This window comes from Hibiscus syriacus, unplaced genomic scaffold (genome assembly GCF_006381635.1).
Source record: "Hibiscus syriacus cultivar Baekdansim isolate YM2019G1 unplaced genomic scaffold, ASM638163v2 tig00111392_pilon, whole genome shotgun sequence".
NCBI lineage: Eukaryota > Viridiplantae > Streptophyta > Magnoliopsida > Malvales > Malvaceae > Hibiscus > Hibiscus syriacus.
In genome coordinates this window covers 2,543,167-2,564,870 of record NW_024063078.1, presented here as the reverse complement: position 1 = coordinate 2,564,870, position 21,704 = coordinate 2,543,167, and the positions used below count along the sequence as shown (strand labels likewise).

At 32.1% G+C, this 21,704-nt stretch overlaps 2 protein-coding genes and 2 pseudogenes across 2 annotated transcripts; 1 reads left to right on the top strand and 3 right to left on the bottom strand.

Moving 5' to 3' along the window:
- Positions 1–3: 3 nt before the first annotated feature.
- LOC120160636 lies at positions 4–2,305 on the bottom strand (annotated as a pseudogene).
- Positions 2,306–5,342: 3,037 nt separating this feature from the next.
- LOC120160635 (organic cation/carnitine transporter 4-like) lies at positions 5,343–6,521 on the bottom strand (the record flags this gene model as incomplete). The annotated part of the gene is made up of 1 exon (XM_039171001.1): positions 5,343–6,521. A coding segment is annotated over one exon (1,170 nt), but the record flags the coding sequence as incomplete, so codon positions are not given.
- Positions 6,522–14,778: 8,257 nt separating this feature from the next.
- Positions 14,779–18,603, top strand: LOC120160306 (annotated as a pseudogene).
- A 259-nt stretch (positions 18,604–18,862) lies between these two features.
- LOC120160538 lies at positions 18,863–19,916 on the bottom strand. Its single transcript, XM_039170947.1, has 2 exons — positions 19,424–19,916; positions 18,863–19,139 (listed from the first exon to the last, which is right to left on the bottom strand). The coding sequence occupies exons 1-2, from the start codon at positions 19,851–19,853 to the stop codon at positions 19,084–19,086; spliced, it is 486 nt and encodes a 161-aa protein (XP_039026878.1). The 5' UTR covers positions 19,854–19,916; the 3' UTR covers positions 18,863–19,083.
- Between the last annotated feature and the right edge of the window lie 1,788 nt (positions 19,917–21,704).

Sequence of the window (21,704 nt, the reverse complement as noted above, 5' to 3'; positions counted from 1 at the left end):
CATAAAAGAATTAATAAGAACAATATCTTATCTCCCTTTAATTGCAGCAATTTAACTTGACAGCTCCAAGGGGTAAATAGTTTCAGAGTGGGACAAGCTCAATGAGCAAGGAAGTGATCCCACCTTTATCTGCTTTGCCAACATGCGTATATCCATCTCCTTCTCTGTAAAGCACATCCATAACCCTTGCCAGGTTCAGACTTTTATTCAGAACCGCCACTGTCATTTCCGTTGGTTTCAGGAACTCTTCATTTACGTCTTTCCAAGAACTCTCTATATGCTTGTTGAATTCATCGTATGCCTCTTTTGCTGTCTCGCCATATTGTTCCATGTAACACTCGATGGCGTAGCAATCATCTTCTCTCCTGTGTTTGAACTTGTGTTCTGCAATGTCATCCATGAATCTACAGATTATTGTGGAAGCTTTATCTTAGGGTCAGTGGCAGCCCATGTAAAGGTCTCTGGGGTTATAACATCTCCCATTCCCACGAAAGCCGTAATGGCAAGCATGGCGTAGCCTCAGGTTGCAATGCATTGTCCCTAAACTCCTTGAATGTTGGTTTGTAGTTTTGATGAGTCCATTTGGCTTCAAGAAGGTATGCTTGAGCAAGTCGTATCATCTGCATGAGCATCAAAATCAAACAATTGTGCGCTTTCTATGTATATCGAAACTAAATCGGGTGTTAATCATTGGCAATCATAGACATACTGCCTTTCTAGCATATTCGACACGGTATTGTCTTCCTTGCTCTGCCATCAGTTGCTCCATTTCCTCATAACATCCAACAGTGCCTTTTAGCTTATTTTCATGAAATCTGGGAGCTGATCCATGCATTTAATATCCCACCCGATACACAATTGCAAGGCTAAATGTTCAGTATTTAATCATTGATCATATATGCACTTGAAATGAATGTTGATTTCACAAATCAATAAATCTAACCTCTCAATGGCATCAGTATAGGGAATGAGCTCATCATATGTATCATCCACAATAGATGCCATGGCTATACTTTTGTCAACATCTTTCTACCAAGAGAGTACTGAGGCTCAAAGTATACTCCCATTATCCAGAAGTAACCTTCAACCACTATCTATTGCAAATGGTAGCTTTCTTGTAAAGTCCAAATCCTTCCACCACCTATAGTAAATGCCATAATCCAAACCATTAGCACATATAATCTTCAATTAGTATAACAGAGTTTTGGATTTTTTTGCTATTCCAAAACACTTACCTACAAATCTAACTTAGCTCTTTCCTGTGCAGAAGCTGCAACAAATTGAAATATATATTTGCAAACTCCAGCAATGCCTTATTATGTGATTTGATATCCTGGTATAAGGAAATGTATTGCCGATCCTCAACCCTCTGCAAGCCTCTTCGGATTGACTGCTTTAAGGCATGAGCAACTTCTTCGGACAATGGATAGTCTAAAGTTGGTGCTGCAAGAGTTAGGTGAGTGGTGGTGAAAGAAATTGCCCCATCCAATACATCTTCCCATGGATCCGCATATAGAAAGCTTCGTAAAGTTCCAACAATCCTCGCACATCAGTCGTCAAGGATGACTTGAAATTTCCTCGTTCATCTCTGAACTTGTTGAATGCCTCTGCTCAAATTAGCAGTACCGGAAGTCATTATCAAACACATTCTTGGTATATGTATATAATACATCTGTATAAAGTACTATGTCTTTCTACTTCTAAAGTTGAAGACTTGATTACCACATGAAACATCAAAGCGTGCTCTCTAAGTAATCGAAATAGAAGAGTAGTAGTATGGAGATCGTTGTCAGCCTCAATGTTGTCATGGTATATAGCTTCCAGTGCATCTTCAATCTCCTTTTCAAAATGGTAATTCACACCCAACCTTTGGACTGCATCAATCAGGGATAACTTTTCCTTGGAATTATCTATGGTTTCCACGAGCATCCTCCTCACTTCTTCCTTTAATTCTTTATATCTTAGTTCTTTTGCAGTATCAATATCCTGCTTAAAGAAGATGCAATTGATTTTCTCATTTATAAATAAATAAACAGACAATTAACAAATGTTAAAGCAATCTTCTCTAACTTTTTTATTATTTGAAAATTAAAATCAATAGATATACCTTATCTGGACAATTGAGGAAGACGTCTCTCCAGATGCTGGGATGAAAATTGGCTTTGGGACGAGTTTCCGAGTTGCTGGAAACGGGTGAAGCATGAACTTGAGAAACTTTTGAAACAATTTCTGTCGTTAGATTTGGAACCAAATACTGTTGAAGTAGCGCAGATATGTTGTGAGGCCAAGGCTGCAATTGTTGCATGCATTTATACATACCATATCACTACTTGCAGTCAATCAAAGACAACTTTAAAAGTAAGGAAATCAAAGATGTGGTAATGCAAATAAAAAGGAAAGGCTTTCTACTTTTGTTCAAAGTTGATGCCTGCAAAACATTACTAAATAAGTATTAATTTAAGATTTTTGTATACTTGGACAGAATTTAGGTCATCTATCTATTAGCAGCAGTCCTTGGGATCACCAACCTATTTGAATTATTTATTGTTGAAATTTCTAAGTAAACAACAGTTGCCACTTGGTGAAAACTTTGAGTACAAAGCATGCTACCATGCTGATCAGTTGATTACATAAATAAAGTGAACAGAGACGACATTTATATTAAATTACTGTTTTTGACTAATTATTTTTAAATTATCGTATGCAGATTATAATTGCATACAAAGACATTCAACATTGTCTACCATTTCATAGATTATTAGTTAAATACAAAACTATATATGAAATTAAATATAATAATTAAGCTTAATTAAGTCGAGCTTGAATAATTTTATTTTAAATTATACTTGAGCTATTTACTATTCTAGTTCGAATCGACTAAAAAAAATAATTCCACAAACTCACGTGCAGTACTATGCTCTTCAATCTTAGCACAAATCATCCAAGCAAGACGGCTATAAAAAATTCAAATAGAAGGAAAAAAAGAGTTATTTTGGCTTCTGTTTTCAGGCATTGGGAATTCTCACTTGTCAAACATGGTGTGATGATTTAAAGGCAAAAGTCGTTGAATAATGCAATGGAAAAAAATTCTTCATATAGTGCAGTCGAACAATTATTTGTTTAAGTAGGGTGACCTATATAGTTCTCCAGGAGCATACGACAACCTCCATAGGTCTCCAGGAGCATACGACAACCTCCATAGGTCTCCAAGAATACACGGCGACCTACCTAGCGGGCCATGCATGCTAGAGAAGAGCTGCAACAGCGAGGGAAGAGAGAAGAGTTACTACAACAGAGGAGGTTTTGTCGCAAGGAGCATTTGGAGACCTATGGAACACTTGGCGACCAATGAGATTACTTTAGCAAACATACCAGTTTTAGGATAAGTTGTGCAAAATTTAAAAAAAATTCACGATCGCGACAGCCACAGTGATTGCGATAGCATCCGTTATGTCCGCAACCGCGATAAACACGATGCGATCAAAAAGTGACCGCGGGCGCTATTTAAATCCCTTATCCTAATTGTGGTATTGTAAAATTTAATGCTGATGGAGCTTCAAACCGAGGCTTAGCAGGTTGTGGTGGAGTCTTAAGAACTTCAAATGGAGATGTAAGGGCTTTGTTCTCTGGTCCTTTATCAGAAAATGGTCTCGAATTTGCAGAAGTTTCTGCTGTTTTAACAACAATGAAAATTTTTAAAGAAGCCGGTTGGTGTGTCGATACACCCATTCTTATTGAATTAGATTGTCTGGTAATTTTGAATTGGTTAGCTCAACAATGGTGGCACCTTTTGGAGGAGATTGATTGCTTGTCGAGAGAACTTTCGTCGATTCAGTTTATCTATGCTTCAAGATCGTATAATGGAATGGCCGATCATCTTGCAAAGGAAGGTATGTTTAGGCATGAACATTTTAAAGCTTGGTGGTAGCTAGCTTACTTTTCAGTGATCGGTTTTGTTTTTTTTGGGTAAGTTTTGGTGGTGTTTATGTTCTCTGGGTGATGTTTTGCCTTTTGCAGCTTGATTCTAAGTTGATTAACAAATTGGTTATGTACCACTATTTTCCTCCTAGATTTAAGGAGGGTTTTAATGGGGATCATAATAGGGTTCTTTCATTTTATCCAATAAAATATATTGTTGAGCAAAAAAACAATCCTTATTTTATAATAATTTTTTACTAAATAAATTTAAGCAGAAGTTACTAATTTTATTCGAAATAGAAAATGTCTTAAATTGCAATAACGATTTACAATCATAATCATAAATTAAACATATAATTAGGACAATTTCCTATAATCATTGAAACAAAACTAGAAGCTTAAGATTACATAAGGACCATACAAGGAAAGATTAAAATCTAACCAAGAAAACTCGAACAAAGATAAATACAAACATATGTAATCGCATCGGCAAACGGACCACAAAAGGAGATCAAGCTACTGAAAGACCAATAAAAAACTGCAAATCAGACTCGAGCAACGTGAAAAAATTATTCACGAACACGTAACGGGTATCCAAATCCAATCCGAGGATCCAAAGCAGGGAAGATCAACAATATAACATATAATTAAGTGTCATCTTGATCATTTTTACGATGTCTAATCAATATTTAGAGAAAATAAATAAATGAAAATAACGGCCAAATAACTAGAAAATATGTCAAAAGATAGAAGAAATCGTGTCATAAAAGCAAAAAAATACGTGTCATACATACATATTTATTGGAAATAAAAACAAGAGAAAATAAAAGGACAATAAAAAATACTGATGTTCGGCAACCAACATTAAAGTTAGTATCGCCACCGATCAACAAAGATAAAAAAAAAAGAGATAAACGGCTTATCAATTAGAAAAAAACTAAAGCACTAAATAATTTTCAATTAGTAAAACTGTAATAAAATCTAATTTAATTTCTAGCTGGAATTTAAAATAAAACTTAATTTCTAATTAAAATTTAAGACAGTGAAGCAAAGGGCTCAATACCATTAGTAGTTTGAGTTAAAAAGCTTGATTTCATTGACCTGCACATATATAATATATGAGGATTAACTTGATTCAAATCCTGCAACAGGAAAATATCAAATTATTCATTATCTTTTTTTCCATCAAATCTTTATTCAACTTAGGACTTTGATTTCTCATTCATCAACAATCTTAAACCACATAATAAAATACTTTGGCCTCAAATTCTGGTTATGCTTGTACCAATTACTTGTTCTCTTACAGACAAATCTTGGTATGTCTCCGCGTATGTTGCAGACAAAATCCCATTTTGTCACCTTTAAATGTCCCAATGTTGAAATGAAGCTGCCATGTAAGGAGGTTTGACAAAATGTATTTCAAATTTCAAGTTTCAAGCAATTTCCCCCTCTTCCAATCCTGTCATTGTGTCATACAATGGCTTGTTTAGTGTCTCTGGCAAGTAATATGCAACCATTCCTCCAATCAATCCACATACCCCAAACGCCATGAATGGAAAACCGCCACCCAAAACCACCACAAACGGTTCCAATATAGCTCCAATTTGTGCTGCCTGAATTGCGCATCCCAGTGCCACGTTTCTCACCACCGTAGGGAAGAGCTCGGGCGTGTAGATGAACAACAAATTGTAAGTCCCGGCCATGCCGAATATCCCGAGAATCCCACTACACACTCTTGTTACTTTCCATATTCCTACATTCCCCATCATGCTCCCCATGAAGCAAAACATTGCACTAAACCATTTTGTCCCGATTGCCAATGGCTTCCTTCCGAATCTGTCGAGTAGAACCGCTGTTATGGCGAATGCTGGCATTTCGGCAACGACATTGACGAGGACAGTGAGGTAAAGGTTTGTCCCGAGGTTGACAACATTTAAGCTAAGGCCGTAGTACACAACAGAGCAGGTGAAGTTGATTCCCAATGCTAGGAAGAGTCGAATGCGAGTGATCGGTGATTGGACCACATCTATAACAGAACCACTGATTGTTTCTTTTTCTACTGTTGCTGATTTCCAACTTTGATTCCCACTTGAAGTGTCATTAGCTTCATCATCCAGTGCAATGGTGACCCCATCAAGAAGGTGATGTCCATTGGACTTGGCTATGGTACGCATAATTTTCATCGCTTTGTTCGTTCTCCCGTGAACGAGATACCACCGAGGGGATTCAGAGATGAAAGGAATCACCAGGACAAGGAACAGAACAGAGGGAATAGAGGATGCAACATAAAGAGCACGCCATGTAGGGAAAACGTAAGCTATGCCCGAGAGTAATGCGATTCCTCCCGAAAAGTTATAGAACGTCGACATTCCAGCAATGCCGCGTTTCGACGGACCAACAGGTTCGGTAGCAAGGACAAAGGCACATAGGCCAACGCCTCCAGTGCTGAATCCAGTTAAGAACCGGAGTAGGAGATACGTAACGTAGTTTGGGGCTAATGATGTAAGGCAACCAAATATAGCATTTAAGATGCAAACTGCTGTTAAGGAACCTTTTCTTCCCAGTTTAGAGTCTGATAGATGACCAAATCCAGCACCTGAAAATGTCGATCAAAAATCGAATTTCAGCCATGGATTTGATCACCAGAAGTTAAACAACAGAGAATTTTCCAGCATATTCATTGCGTATCAGTAAACGACAACAAAAAACAAATTGAACAAAGAAACAAAGATCAATTGGGTTGTAACTTGATAGTAAACGACAACGAGAGAGACACACACAAGTCTGCTAATTACTGGTGTTTCGCATCATTCCGAAAAGCAGCTGGATAGTCTTTCCTTAGGATAACAAGCACCCTTCTTAGAGACGTGTTGATTTCATTTCGCACTTCAACATTTGATTCGATTTGGATTAACTAATTAATATATAACTGAATTATCCAACTCCAAAACAGCTACTGTGTCCATTTTTGCATTAAATTAAGCTAGCGTGTGACCAATACTCATTCATACGTTTTAACTATAAGAGTTTCTTTTATCCCACATGTGGATCAGATTTGCAAGTCATATGACTTGATTGGAGAAGCTTCAAGTGGCAAATAAAAAATTTGGTTCGTTAACAAGACAACTAATTATTTGCCTGCTATATGTTTATATAATAATATCATATGCATTGATTAAGTTATCACCGCCGCTTGCTTTAATACATTTTTCTTCTCTTCTGATATGCCCTGAACTTCGTTTGAATGTCTGTCAACCCAAAATTACTGTTAATTTGGGTTAAATTAATGAAGTAACTTAATTTGCAGGCTTGATTCGTGTAGCATATTCTGTGTGTTTTTGTACCTTTTTTTTCTTGGGAATTTGAGGTCCACAAATGCATTAACTGCAACCATGTGCTGTTCCCAGGACAGCAAAGCTTGCCTTTTTAAGTGGCAAAACTCACGTAATAATGCATTGAAAAAAAAATTCACCATATATTGTTTTCGAAGAATTAATTGTTGAAATGGGGTGATTGCTACAGTGATTTAAGATTTAAAATTAAAATTATTTTTTATCTAGAAGAGCAAACGGCAGAAATAAAGTTTTTCAACTTCCTCCTACCCAAACCCACTCCCACGCAAAAGCTTTCTCAACTCTCAAGTCTCAACTCCCCCTCCCCCCAACCTTTCATCATTTAAAAAAAAAAATTAAAGTTTCATCTCTACAAAATTAGATCTAAGGAGTAAGTATTTTTTATTTTACCTTCTCAAATAGAAGCCCGTCGACCGTCGTTACTGCTCAACACCGGCGGAGAAGCTCCACGGACGCATACAACAACAAGATTTCCCTCAAAACACCTTTGTCTTCCCAATTTGATCTTTGGTGAGTCTTGCTAAATATGCTTTATTTTTTGTTTTAGAGTTTAAGAGATATTTGCATTTTTCAAATTTTGTTGTTGAAAATGTGAGTTTCAACTTTCAACTTTAGATTGATATTTCTTTTGTACTGCTGTACTATTTTAATAGATTTGATTGAGTTTTTACTTTTTTTCAATTACTTTTTTCCTTTTTTTAACTTTTCTGATGAATATATTCCTTTGATTCAGTTTTTTATTTTTATTTTTGTTTCATAGTAACGGTACATTACGGTAATAGTATGAGTATCCCGTTATCGTTGATATTTACCGTTATCCGTAGACTGCGAACACGACGGACTGATTTTGACTTGAATCAGCTACCCGCCGTTATTTTTCTGAATTTCGACGGATACTATTACTTTTTTCGTCCCACTATTTGAATCTCTGCTTATGATGAATCGAAGACGCAGAAGGTTGCCTTTCGGACACAATAGACAAACAAGAAGACGGATCTGACCACCAGTTCGCCTCACCAAGAAGGATGCTTTCATTTACAGCTTTAATCCAAATAAATGGTCACATCTTAGAATAGTGGTGATCAAGTTTTTAGTTCTATATATAAAGAGTATGTTATAATCTTTAACATTATCGAAGAAAAAATTATTTTAGATGGACATAATCCCTTTGTAGTCTAGCTTTTGAAGGTTTATGTTGCATAGATAAGTTTTGTAGGAATATCAAGAGAGTGAAGTTTTGTAGGATATTGAGAGAATGATTTGATATAGTTCGGATTTTAATATATATCGAATTTTAAGTTTCATGAGATATCATGTATTTGTATTCGTGATCTCTGTATTTATAGTGAATTATTATTCTTTTTATTTATGGAAATAGACAAGGTTAAATTACGCTAAATCTTGTCTCTTACATATGTCTTATTATATGTTGACATCGTTTCGATTTTTTCACTCACAAATTCCTAATAAGGACATTTGAGCAGTGATTTTAAGTTATAGAATTTCAGAGAAATTTATTACAGCATGTTACAATAATAATATTGGAACATGCAAGAAGAATTGAGTTTTTAATTGTATGAGAGTAATTCTTGATCAATTAAATGGTATTTTCAGTCATTCGTATTTTTTTGGCATTTACAAGCCCTAAAATCAAACGTTGACAATTTTTTTTATTGTTATCAACAACCACCAATCACTAAAAAACAAGAGAAAGAAAATAGGTATTGATCGTAATCGATGCTTAAATAATGCTACAACAATCACACAAGTATACGTATCGTCACCAAGTAATAAAGTGAAAGCTATAGATGTTTCGGATGTCGAACCCATAGAGAGCTCAATAGTGAAATAAGAGGAAAACAACAATATATAAATTCATAATGATAAAAGCATGAGAATGTTATAGCTAACAGTGGAGCAATCAGACCAATGGACCAAACAATGTTGTAATTATCTGGTAGCTTTCAACGTAATAATGCTGTAAAAATACGATTATATCTCATGCAATGATTAACACATTAATTCTTCTCAAATATTAATCACTTAACCAATAGAATTAACTCTCATCAAATCTATTAATTAAGTTGTCAATTAAAGCATCAGAGTAGTAAATTCGCAGCAAAATCATCAAAATCAACTCAAGTATCAACAATTCTTCCCTAATATGCAAATGATGTAAAATATGCTAATTATCTCAGTGACATGTTAAAGTACAAGCTTAACATAAGTAAAAAGGCTTTAAATAATAATTCTTTAGTTATCAGTGACATGTTTTAAAAAAATTATAAATGTATAATATCACGTTAAACACTCAAATACATGTATATATGTAATATTATCTCATAACGTTAATTATAAATTGATTAACTATTTTTGTTTAAAAATTGTCAATAAAAGTTGTGGGCTCAAGTATATTTATGAACAAACAAAGGCGGCTAATTGAATTTCCTTTATATATAATTAAAGAGAGTGATTTTGTTCTATTAGAGTAATTCTTATAATATAGTGACTTACGATTTGAATTTGTGAGGATAAAGAATGTGACCATTCGTTTCAACATTTTTTTTTTGAGATGAAAAGGACTTTATTTAAATTAATTAATATATTTATATTAAGTTCATATTTAATATGAGTAAATTTCTTTACTATTTTGGTGAATTATTACTTCAATATTGACCTGATGATAAGATAAATATGATGGTGATTTTTTTGAAAAATATAAATTTTATTTACCTGTCAGACACCTTTCAGAAAATTTTATCGATCTAACACTATTTGTAGAAAGGCGCGAATATCATCCGTGTCTTACGCTAACGTGGCGTCAACTCAGATAAAACGCACATTTATGGGATGACTGTTAGATCCGTAAATTTTTTTAAATGGTATCTAACAGGTAATTAATTTCTATTAGGATGATTTTTGTGTAAAAATGCCACTGGAAAAAAGATAAAATTTAATTAGCTAATCATTTTCATTTCCTATCTTCTAAAAATTAAGTCCTATGACCATAAAGAAAATCAAGTGTCTTTCACACTTATCATTTTCTTCAAATAATTATTTTTTTTCTTTTTTATTAAATTTTTTCATTCAATCCTGAAAATAAGATAATAAAATACATTTTTTCAATAATAATAATAATGAAAAATAGTGTCAATAAACTTTGTCTCGTCTCTTGATTTTGTCATTATTTAACCAACTTTTTTTGTGTTGAATACGTTTTTAAATTTAATTGATCTTCAAAATTATTCTTAGATACATTGAGATATATATATATATATATATATATCGAGTATAAAATTCTTATAAATCTATATTTTAATGTGTTTCCAATACGCTGATTGAATGGATAATTAGTGAATTCTTATAAACCATTGTTGGTTTAAGGGGATACGATGTTTAAGGGGATGACGCGAATTTAAAGGTTTACTATCATTAACTCATTAAATTTTTATTAATGTGTGATGCCAATAAAAGAATACAAATTAATGACTCAATTATAAAAATAAAATAAATTAAAAATAATAATAAAAAATAATTTTTTTTTGAAAAATTAATGATAAAAACTCAATTATCAAAGTCAACGTCGGTATTGTCTAGGGAAAACATCACTAGTTTATTGGTTAAATAATGACAAAATCAAAAAACGAGACAAAATTTATTGGTACTATTTTTCATTATTATTATTATTATTGAAAAAAATGTATTTTGTCATCTTATTTTCAAGATCTAATGAAAAATTTTATTAAAAAAGAAAAATATTATTTGAAGAAAATGATAAGTGTGAAAGTCACGTAATTTTCTTTATGATCATAGGACTTAATTTTTCAGAAGATAAGAAATGAAAATAATTGATTAATTAAATTTTATCTTTTTTCAAAAAAAAAACAAAGCTATTTCCTTAATATTTTGTGATGTTTTTACACAAAAATTATCCTAACAAAAATTAATTATCTGTTAGGCATCTTTCAGAAAATTTTACAGATCTAACACTCATCCCAGAAAGGTACGAATCATCATTTGTATTTTATCCGATTTTACGCCACGTCAAGATAAAGCGCGAATGATGATATACGCCTTTATGCAAGGGTGTTAGATCAGTAAAATTTTCTGAAAGGGTGTCCGACAGGTAAATAAAATATGCCAGGGTGATTTTTCGATAAAAACACCAAACATGATTAGCTAAAAGAATATTTAATAAAAATTAATTATTTCAGTTAAAATGTTAACAATTTACTTTGCATAACACATATTCAAATTCTGTACACTATGAAACATTTTCAAAACATGAAAGGCGTAGGGGAAAACGACGGGAGGAACACCGGCACCGATCGTCGCCTGCAATTTTCCATCAATAACAACTCTTTAGGGTTTAAAATATAATGTTATATTAATTAATAATGTTGTGTGTGAAACTTTAAGGATTAGAACATAAATTAAACATATTTTAAGTAAAAAAATAGATTTCAAACTTAAATTTTATTAAAAATGAAGAAAAAATCAATTTCTCACCCAAAACATCTCCCCGACGTAGACATAGTAACTACACAAGTAAATAACTCATTAATTTTTATGAAGTTACTTTTTCTATTCTTTACCACAATTTTTTTTAAAATTAGAAAATAAATTGTTTAAGTTACTAAAATTATAAAGAAAAAAGATGTAAAATGAAATTACCCGGTGTCATTGCTATTGCTTCGAGCACGAAAGTTAGAACGTGACTCTGAAGAGCTCTTCCCCTTCACCATCCTATCTGCCGTCGCCGGCATCTTCGTCGGCGTATTCAACAGTGTTTTCTCTTTGTTCTCCGCCACAACACTATCCTCCGTTATCGAACACAACGAGGGCTTCCACTGCGGATTCATAGACCCTGTTGACCCTACCCTCACCCTTACCCTATTCATCTTCCTCCTCGATGCTGCTGCTGCCATATCGGCACTCATCAAGGACTTTGTCTCCACTTCCCTTGTGGGCGTCGCCGCATCCGACACCACCTCCTCGATCATCGACACTTCATGTGTTATCGTGCCCCAACATGACACACAGTCCAAGAAAGATCTCATGACAAACGAACTGCGAATAGAAAATAAGTGGAGGAAACGAAGAGAAGAAGCAGGGTGTAACTTATAAGCATTCAATTAATTGAAAAGAAACGGATTTGAGTCTAAATATTAATAACCACATACTGTTTTTATTCATTGAGTTGGATATCTAAATATTACTTTTAAATATTAATGGTATCTAAGAATTACTTAAATCTTATCAAAAGTTTTTTTCCCCAGAAAAAAAGAGTTCAAATAAAGGGACAGATTTGGAGTTATATGAACAAAAGCATTGCCCGAGGTTTACTATGGGAAAGTGCCCAGGCCTATTTTGAGATTTTGGTGGTCCTGGGTGAAAACAAAATTAGATCCTTAATATGAGATTTAAATTATAATTTATATTTGTGTCTTCGAATATATTGTTTAAAGATATAATTGATGATATTACAATTACTGCAAGTATTCAATCACTGCTAGTATCGTCACTATGATTTTTTTAATAACATAGGTTATTGTGGGTATAATGGTTGTAGATATCGCGGTTTCGGACGATGTCGGTACTCGTTACCACTACATAACAGTCGTTATTTTGGTTACATACCGTTATTTAAATAATTGTTCCTAATAACAAGTTTTGAATTTTTTTAAATGTAGCTTTATAATAACAAGTATTGAAATAACAAATATTAAAGAAAAAGTAAATTTTAAGAGTATGCTCGTAATAATAAATATAAAAAAAATTAGACCTCTAATAAAATGTATTGAAAAAATAGACTTATAATAGCAAATAGATATTAGAAAAGAAATTGAATTTTAAAAGTATGCCCCTAATAATAAATATTGAAAAAATTAAGCCCCCTTATAATAAGTATTGAAAAATTAGGCCCTTAATAACAAATGTTAGAAAAAAATATTGACAAAAAATTGGACACTTATACAAATTTAGAAAAAATAAATTATAAGAGCATACTCCTAATAATAAATATTAGAAAAATATTGAGCCTATAATAATAAATATTGGAGAAAACTTAAACCCTTAATAACAAGTATTAAAAATAATTAGGTCTTATAATTGATATAAAACCATTTTTCACAAATATAATGCATAGATTTAATTAAATTATATATCAAGAAGTATTTAATATTGGCTCCTTCTGCCAGGCCTACGACCCTGGAAATGTCAAGAAAGAAGTATCAAGTATATATATCAATTAATCAAATTATATTAAAAAATCAATTTTAAATAAAATATCAAATAAAATTTAAAATAAAATTTAGTAATTAAATTTTTTAGTTTATCAAATATTAGTTTAATTTTTACTATATATTTGATAGGTGAAGATTTTTTACGAGGGATGTGAAGATTTTTATAACAAAACTTGATTCACGCGATTAATAAATTAAACCCGTGTTGAATTAGTTTATAGGGAGGGTGTGAAGGGAGCACAAAACAAATATTTTATTCTTACTAAATGAGTGCAATTAAGACTTCAATTAAATTAATGAATACATTTTGCTGAAATGATGATCATAGCATTTTGATACGAGGTGAATTGATTTCTTATAAAAATTAGTTAATTAATTATTTAATATAATTTTTATATTTTTTGTTAGTCTAGATTTAATTATAAAATAGTATATATTTATTTTTTGATTTATTGATTCAAACTCAAAACTTATATAAAATATAACATTATTTTTTTATTTTTAAGATTACTGGATTCGTATAAGTTTAATATTAAGTTGCCAAAATGTTCGTATCCATTATAAGTGTATAATAATAATATAATGGCGGCTAAGAGACAGATGTAAAGTCAACTACACCAAGTACAAGCTAAACTTCAAACCAAAACTTCAAATTTTAAGTAGTATTTGCGTTGAATTTTTAAGTATTAAATGTTTTATTTTTATTAAAAATTAATAAAAAAATTATTCAATTAAAAAAGTATTATAAATATATTATTTTATTGTTAAAATTAAAACGGACATTTAATGTGATTTGGTGTAATAATATTTTTAATCCTTAAATTTTATATATTCCATTAACCTGTTCCTAATCTTAAATAATTTAATTTTTTAATATTATTAAATGAAGCTAGCCTATTAAATTGAAATAGTAATTAGATAATTATATTATGTCATAAAACAACAGAAATTATTATTAGAAAGTAATATACTATTTTTGGGATAAGAACATACAGTTTAAGAGAATAAAAAAATATTAAAATAATGAAATTTCTAAATATAAAAGATTAAATTTATTAATTTTTTCGAATTAAAATTAACTTTATAAATTATATATAAATTTTAAAGATTAAAAATTATTACGTTTTGTTCTGGACTGAAGTAGTCTTCTTTTGATCCAATTCTAAGCCCACACGAACAATAACGAAACCCACTTTCCTATTGTTTCTTTGAGTTTCTATCCAACAAAAACACACCCAACCCAGAAAACATCTGATCTAATAAATCACACATTTGATCCTTTGAGCCTCATAAAACAAGTTTAACCTTTTTCTTCCCTTTAATTTCTCATAATTTTGGCTATGAAACGTGGATACCCGGAGTCTCCCTCTTCCTCTTCTGGTCCATCTAAATCTCGATCCAAATATAACCCTCAAGGTAAATTTCTCGTTGAGATTTGTTTCCTTTTTCTTGGTTTTTGATGGCTTCCTTTTGTAATTACGCAAGTTTTCAGCTTTGGGCTTTTATACTTTATTGAATTGCAGTTTCTCAAAATGGTAATGAAGTTTTTATTTTGGTTTGGTTGTTTGGCTAAACTGTAGATTCTTGGAAATGAGTTTCGAAGTTCATAGTGATTCATGAAACGAAAAAAAAAAGACCCTGAAAGTTCAATTTGAATTTTAAAGTTCAATTTGAGAGGACTGAAAAGGAATCCAATTTTTGATTGCTAGCTTTACAGCTGATAATGAAGAATTCCATCTAAAGTTCTATTGAAAAGCTGAATTTGTATTGCGGTATCACTATTAGGTGATGCACAATTTTTGGAGGATGAGAGCACCAAGATTTTTGCTAGGAAAGTAGCTGATCATTATAGTTCAAGAACAAATCAAACTTTGGAAGAACGAGAAGCGAGTCCGATCATACACTTAAAGAAGTTAAATAATTGGGTATGTTTTCGAATCACATGAACTGCATTCTAAACTTATGATATATTTTCTGAATCATTTCTCGTTTATTTTGTTCTTGATTGTACAGATTAAAAGTGTCTTGATTCAGCTTTATGCTCGTAGGGGGTGATGCTGTTCTTGATCTTGCTTGTGGGAAGGTATTTTGGGACCCTTAGTTTTAATTAGCTTACTTATTTTTGCCAAATTCAATGTATTTTAGACATTGTGTTATGGTTTGTTTTTATGCGTTTTAGGGTGGTGATCTCATCAAGTGGGATAAAGCAAAAGTTGACTATTATGTTGGCATTGATATAGCTGAAGGCTCGGTAAAGTGCTAAGTCTCAGTTTTTGATTTCCTATTTTTCTTTATATATTTATCCAATTAGCAGCTCAGTTAAGTCGTGGCAATTTATCTGGTATCTAGGCCTCTTTGAGTACATACCATGATTATTCGGAGCAATTAATTTCTTTAAGCAGTAGTATTTGCAGCAGCAATGCATTGAATTTGATTTCAAGTAGAATTATGTGAATTAATCCTTGGATTTGTTACACGGTTTGTTCTACTTTTGACTTGAAATAATTATCAAAATACAGCCTTTTGAAACATGAGTCTTGTGCAATAGTGTATGGGAGTGTAGATTTTCTCTAGCTTAAAATCACGGACAAAATGTGTGCTTCTAAAGCCTTTAATAGCCTGCAGTCAAGTTGTCTTGCTAAACACATTTCATTCCCATGCTCCTCCAAACCCCAAAGGAATTTAGAAAGTAGAAAACAGCAGCAGGAAAAAAAATCCTTTCTGTGGTATATATTTGTGTCACAAATTGTAATATTGATTTTGCATTCTCCATTTATGCACACAGATAGAAGATTGTCGTACACGATACAATGGTGATGCAGACCACCATCAACGTCGCAAAAAGTTCACTTTTCCTGCCCGTCTCATGTATGGGTGATTGTTTTGAGGTAATGAGATTGTTGATAACCTTTTCAAAATTACGTCTTAATAAAATATATATCTTACCAGTGAAAAAAATGTCTTTTGGGAAATTGGACCTTGGGACCAACTTATTAACTAAGGTTGTGCATGGTTTAGCAGGCATTGCAAGATATTTTTCTAATTTTTATGAGTTGATGATTTTCAGGTGCGCCTTGATAGAGTTTTGGCAAATGATGGTCCTTTTGATATCTGCAGTTGCCAGGTAACTGAAGTGGCGTTAATGTTCTTTTCAATAGTTGGAATTTGGAAAATCTACTATTACATCTATTCTGCTTCCTTATGATAAAGTTACCACAAAAGTTTATCGAGATCTGTTGAAGCTATTTAACAAATTGTCACCTTAACTGAAACCATAATTGTGGCTGTTACAAGACAATCTTGGATTTTGCAGTTTGCCATGCATTATTCCTGGTCAACAGAAGCACGTGCACGTCGGGCACTGGCCAATGTATCATCTTTACTTCGTCCTGGAGGCACCTTCATCGGCACAATGCCGGATGCCAATGTGTTAATCAAAAAGCTTAGAGAAGGTTTACTATTGCAACTTGCCTTGTAGTTCTCGTCTTTAGAAAATGTTATAGAAAGTTGTTTCTCTACAGATAACTCGATTAAATTTAATGCAAAATGGATAGTTAAGTAAAGGAATAAATGAAACTTATGGTTAAGAAGCATCCTATGTATAACTACACAGTTAATATAATTAAATAGGAAATTTGGTTTCCACAAATATGTAGGTGCCTAAATCATCATGTAATTTACGGTTTCTTTAGATCAATTAGCAAAGTGATAACATGGTTTTAGGTTTTATTTGGGGTCACTTTTAGGTTATCTAATCATAATTAACTATTTCCATTCTAGAGTATGTTATTATTTATAGTGTAAAGCTTTCTTCTGTTTCTTGTCATTTCTTCGCCGAAATTTTTGAGCATTAGGATTGTTGTGCTTGACAGACTGCATTTTTCAATCTTGATTTTGGATGCTGTTTTCCCTGTAACTATGCAGCTGAAGGAATGTCTTTTGGCAACAGTGTCTACTGGATACAATTTGATGAAGAATTTTCTGACAAGGTGAATAGCATTGTCTTGCAACTACTTTTACAGAAAGATATTGATGTTTTATCCTATTCTGATACTCTTTTATGACATAGTTCAGAAATTTAAATCTTCTAGTCCCTTTGGTATCAAGTACAAGTTTCACTTAGAGGTACTGTTTTCAATGATATCTATTCTTGATATTGGCTGTTCACACCAAATAACGCAAATTCTATTTCTTTTAGTATCATAATTTGAGAGAATAATATGTCCTGTTGCAGGATGCTGTCGATTGTCCCGAATGGATTGTTCCTTTCCATCTCTTCAAGTCATTAGCAGAAGAGGTATAATGCTTGATCATGCCAAACCCTTTTTCTAGAAAATGGAGGTTTCTAGCCTTATAAATGATATCCTAATCAAAACTCTGTTTTCTTGGAACAGTTTCATCATTTTTTGGGGTTTATTATGTACTATAAATTAGTTATGGTCGTGCCTTCTTGTATTGGTCTTGCAGTATGATCTAGAACTAGTTTTTGTCAAAAAATTCGCACGAATTTGTGCACGAGTACATGAAAAAACCAGAATATATAGAGCTTATGAGGAGGCTTGGTGCATTAGGTGATGGCAACCAAGACCAGAGTAAGTTCATCATTGGTCTTTGTTTCTCAATTTTGATTTCCAGGCACATTATCTCCAGATGAATGGGAGGTGGCTTATTTATACCACGCATTTGTTTTAAAGAAGGTTGGTTCCGAATCCTGTATCTTAATAGATTCATATTTCACCTCTTATTTGCTATTTGCACCATGCATTCTTGACTTTAGCCATCTTTCGAATTCGATGTTACTAACTTGTCGGAAAATCTTCTTTCCAGCGAGGCCAACCGGAACGGTCACAAACAAACAATAGAAAAGATAAAGGACAGATGCAAATAGCGAAAGAAGATATCCTGTATATTAGCAGTGATGCTTAGCAGGAAAACCTAATAAATCCCAAATAATTTCTTCATATATTTCATGGCAATTCAGTTTTCTAGGTTTACTACGAATTCTTGTTGTAACATTGCTTGATTTGCACGAAACCTTTATACATAGTTAATTTGTAATTTTGGGACTGAAAATTTGTAGTATAAAAGTGCTAAGACTGATAATGCCAAAGCTGATGACAAATAAATAAATAAATGCTTCATGTATCCCACATCTGGTTGTCTGTGGGACCATTTAATGGTAACCACACTTTTCCCGCGTAAACTAAAGTAGTAATTATAACATAAATTTTATTAATCAAATATTAAAATAATGATTTCAATAATAATTTAAGTAAACTTTCTAGTTAATATCAGCATCTGAATTTGATCAAGAATTTTAACTTAGATGATCAAATGGAGGCTAGATTAAAAGAAAAAAAAAGAGTAGACTTTGTAATTTGACAAGGAAGCTAGATTCCAAGAAGAAACACTTCTTTACAACTCTTAAGCATAAACTAAATTTACTTATATTTAACTATGATTAGAAGAAGAAAAACCCTAATTAATTATTTTATATATTAAACAAAAATCAAAAAGGAAAAAAGTTTGAGGCAGCTTGGATTGAATTTTTTACTTTTAGTTTTATCTCACAGGCTCACAGCCTCCAACTCTTTCTCTTTTCTCACTTGATTCTTCAACATTCCTGAAAACACACTCCCATTATCAGTAAAACTAAATTCAAATAAATAAATCTTCTTTTGTTAATAAATTGTTAAATAAAATCAATAATTCCTACATTTAACATAATGTTATATAGTTAAAATAAAAGAGAAAGTGATATATTTAGGCAATTTAAAACCAAAAGCTATTTCTATTTGCAAAAGATATAACAACAGAAACCCTACCTAACTGATGACCACTCAGAATTCATGTAAGCATTAAACATAACAAGGGGAAGGGATGGAGAATATTCCGGCAAGGGTTTACCTTGACGTTTACAGGCAGGAGGTTCTTCAAAGAGTGACAAAGAGAATTGTTTGTGAGCAACACCAATGTCGAACAAGATGAGACCGGAATTAGGGTCATCCACAATGATGTCTTTAACAGGTAACCAAAGGAAGAGTTCTTCCTGTATTAACCCAACAACACCGCCGAGACTGCCATAGGTGAGGTTAGCCATCACGACGCTGTCGAAAAACACCCTGTTCTCATACTTGGTCAAGCATGGTCCATCCAAGAAAACCTCGAGGGTTCCATCATCTGAAAGCGTATATGATTTCACTTCCTTTGGGAGTAGCCCTGCTGGTAAGCCTCTTGAAACGAGGAGATCATGGATTGTTGATTTAGAGTATGAGAAAGAGAGAGGGAAAAGGAGAATGAAGAGAGAAAATATACTGGAAATATTATAGGCTGTCATGGATGCAGCTTTGAATGCATAGAAAGATGGAAAAGAAAAGGAAGAGAAAAAGATATGAAAATTAAAAAAAAAAACGAATTAAGACTTAAGAGGGAAATGGGATTGGATGGAAAGGAAAAATAATGTGTAATAGACTTTAAAATATGGTTGGAAACTTGGAATGACTCTTTTGTCCTTGTTGGTGAATGGAGTCAATTTATTAAAAAAAGGAGGTTAGAGTTTAATTAACTATTTTGGTAATTTATCACATAATTAATGAACATTAATGGAATATTCTTAGATTTTTTTGGGTTTGTTTACTTTTTTAAAAATATATAAAAAAATTAACAATTAAACTTATGGTATATTGATAAAAAATTATTCTATTCTCTTATTTAAAAAAATAAATATACATGATAATTTATTCGATATTATTCGATATTAAGAAGGTATAATATTAATCTACACAATTATATATTTTATTGTTAAACTTTACTTTACATTTTAAACTATAAATCTTGAACTTAAATCATAAATATTAAATTTTAAATACTAAAACCTTAATATTAAAAAAAATTACATTAAAATATAAAAAATATATAAACTAAAATTTATGTAGTCCTTGTGTCAAATAATTTTCTATTACTAAACATGAATATATAAGTAATAAATGTGTGATAAGGTTCTTTTTATTAACAATGAACAAGAATATAAATTAGATGTGTGGTCTCCTCTCTAATAACTAATGCTTTTAACGTCCGGTGAGAGTCACGAAAAATATCATTATTTGTCAACAGGATTACTACGACTCATATTAGTCAAGACGTCCACAATAACATACTTTTTATTATTATTAAACTACTGTATTTATATAAAAATATTGAATTAAACAATTGTACATAAATAAAGATTAGAGTCAAATTTTATATACTTTGGGAACTCAAGAAATACAATACAAATGATATACTATTTTGGAATTCTCATTTCTTTTGTCACAAGCAAAACTCAAATAATTTGCTCAAAAAATTGGATACCCTACCAAATAGAAGCAATGGACAAAAGATCAATCAATCCCAATCTTTCATGTTTAGATTTGGATGTTGCTCCAAGGCAAGCAAAATTATTATTCTTTATAAAAGAAAAAACACTAACCGTAAGCACAATGATGATCATAAACTAGGGTTAATTAACCCTTTGGAGGGCAATTTAGTCAATCTATAGCTTGGTTAGAGGAGAAGTAAACACGTGAAGCAAACGGTGGTATATTGCAGTTAAAAAGACAGAAAAATATCCAACTCTCGAAGTGGTTGTAATAATAGTAACTGAAGGGCAAATATATAATTTCACATTCCACAGTTTAGACTCTTGATTTTCTTTTATTTTAATATTTAGGTTGTGTATAGAGCCATAGGCTATTAAGGTTCAGAGTTTATTGTTATTTGGAACTACTGTCAGAAGAGGATTTTAAGGGGGGGGGGGGGAAATCTGACAAAATGGGACAAAAGATGTGCTTTATTTACTTTTTTTTCCACTTTGGGAATGAAAAGAGTGACAGTAAAATTTGTAGCCAAGTGGAGAATGTTGGTTGTATTTATTATGATTGCGTTACGAGCTAAAGTGGCTATTGTAGGTGACCCACCCATATGATTTGACACACATGGACCAACTTGGCATTCCTAGCTCGCCACATCCTAACAAGTAACATGTAATCGAGTTTAAGAGTGTAAATGAAATATTTATGGTGGAATGCTACTCTAATTTAAACTTGAAAAATAAATTGATTTTGGCTTGATAAATATTGAGTTGAGTTTAGGGTATAATTGAATACATCCTTCCATAAATTGGTTGTGAATTATGTTCATATAATAAATT

Bases quoted from the DNA above. Each gene is read 5' to 3' on its own strand.
- LOC120160538 (XM_039170947.1), bottom strand. From the start codon at position 19,853: ATGACAGCCTATAATATTTCCAGTATATTTTCTCTCTTCATTCTCCTT. The intron at 19,140-19,423 runs GTAAACCCTTGC...GTGTGTTTTCAG, and splicing joins TCCTGCCTGTAAACGTCAAG to GAATGTTGAAGAATCAAGTG.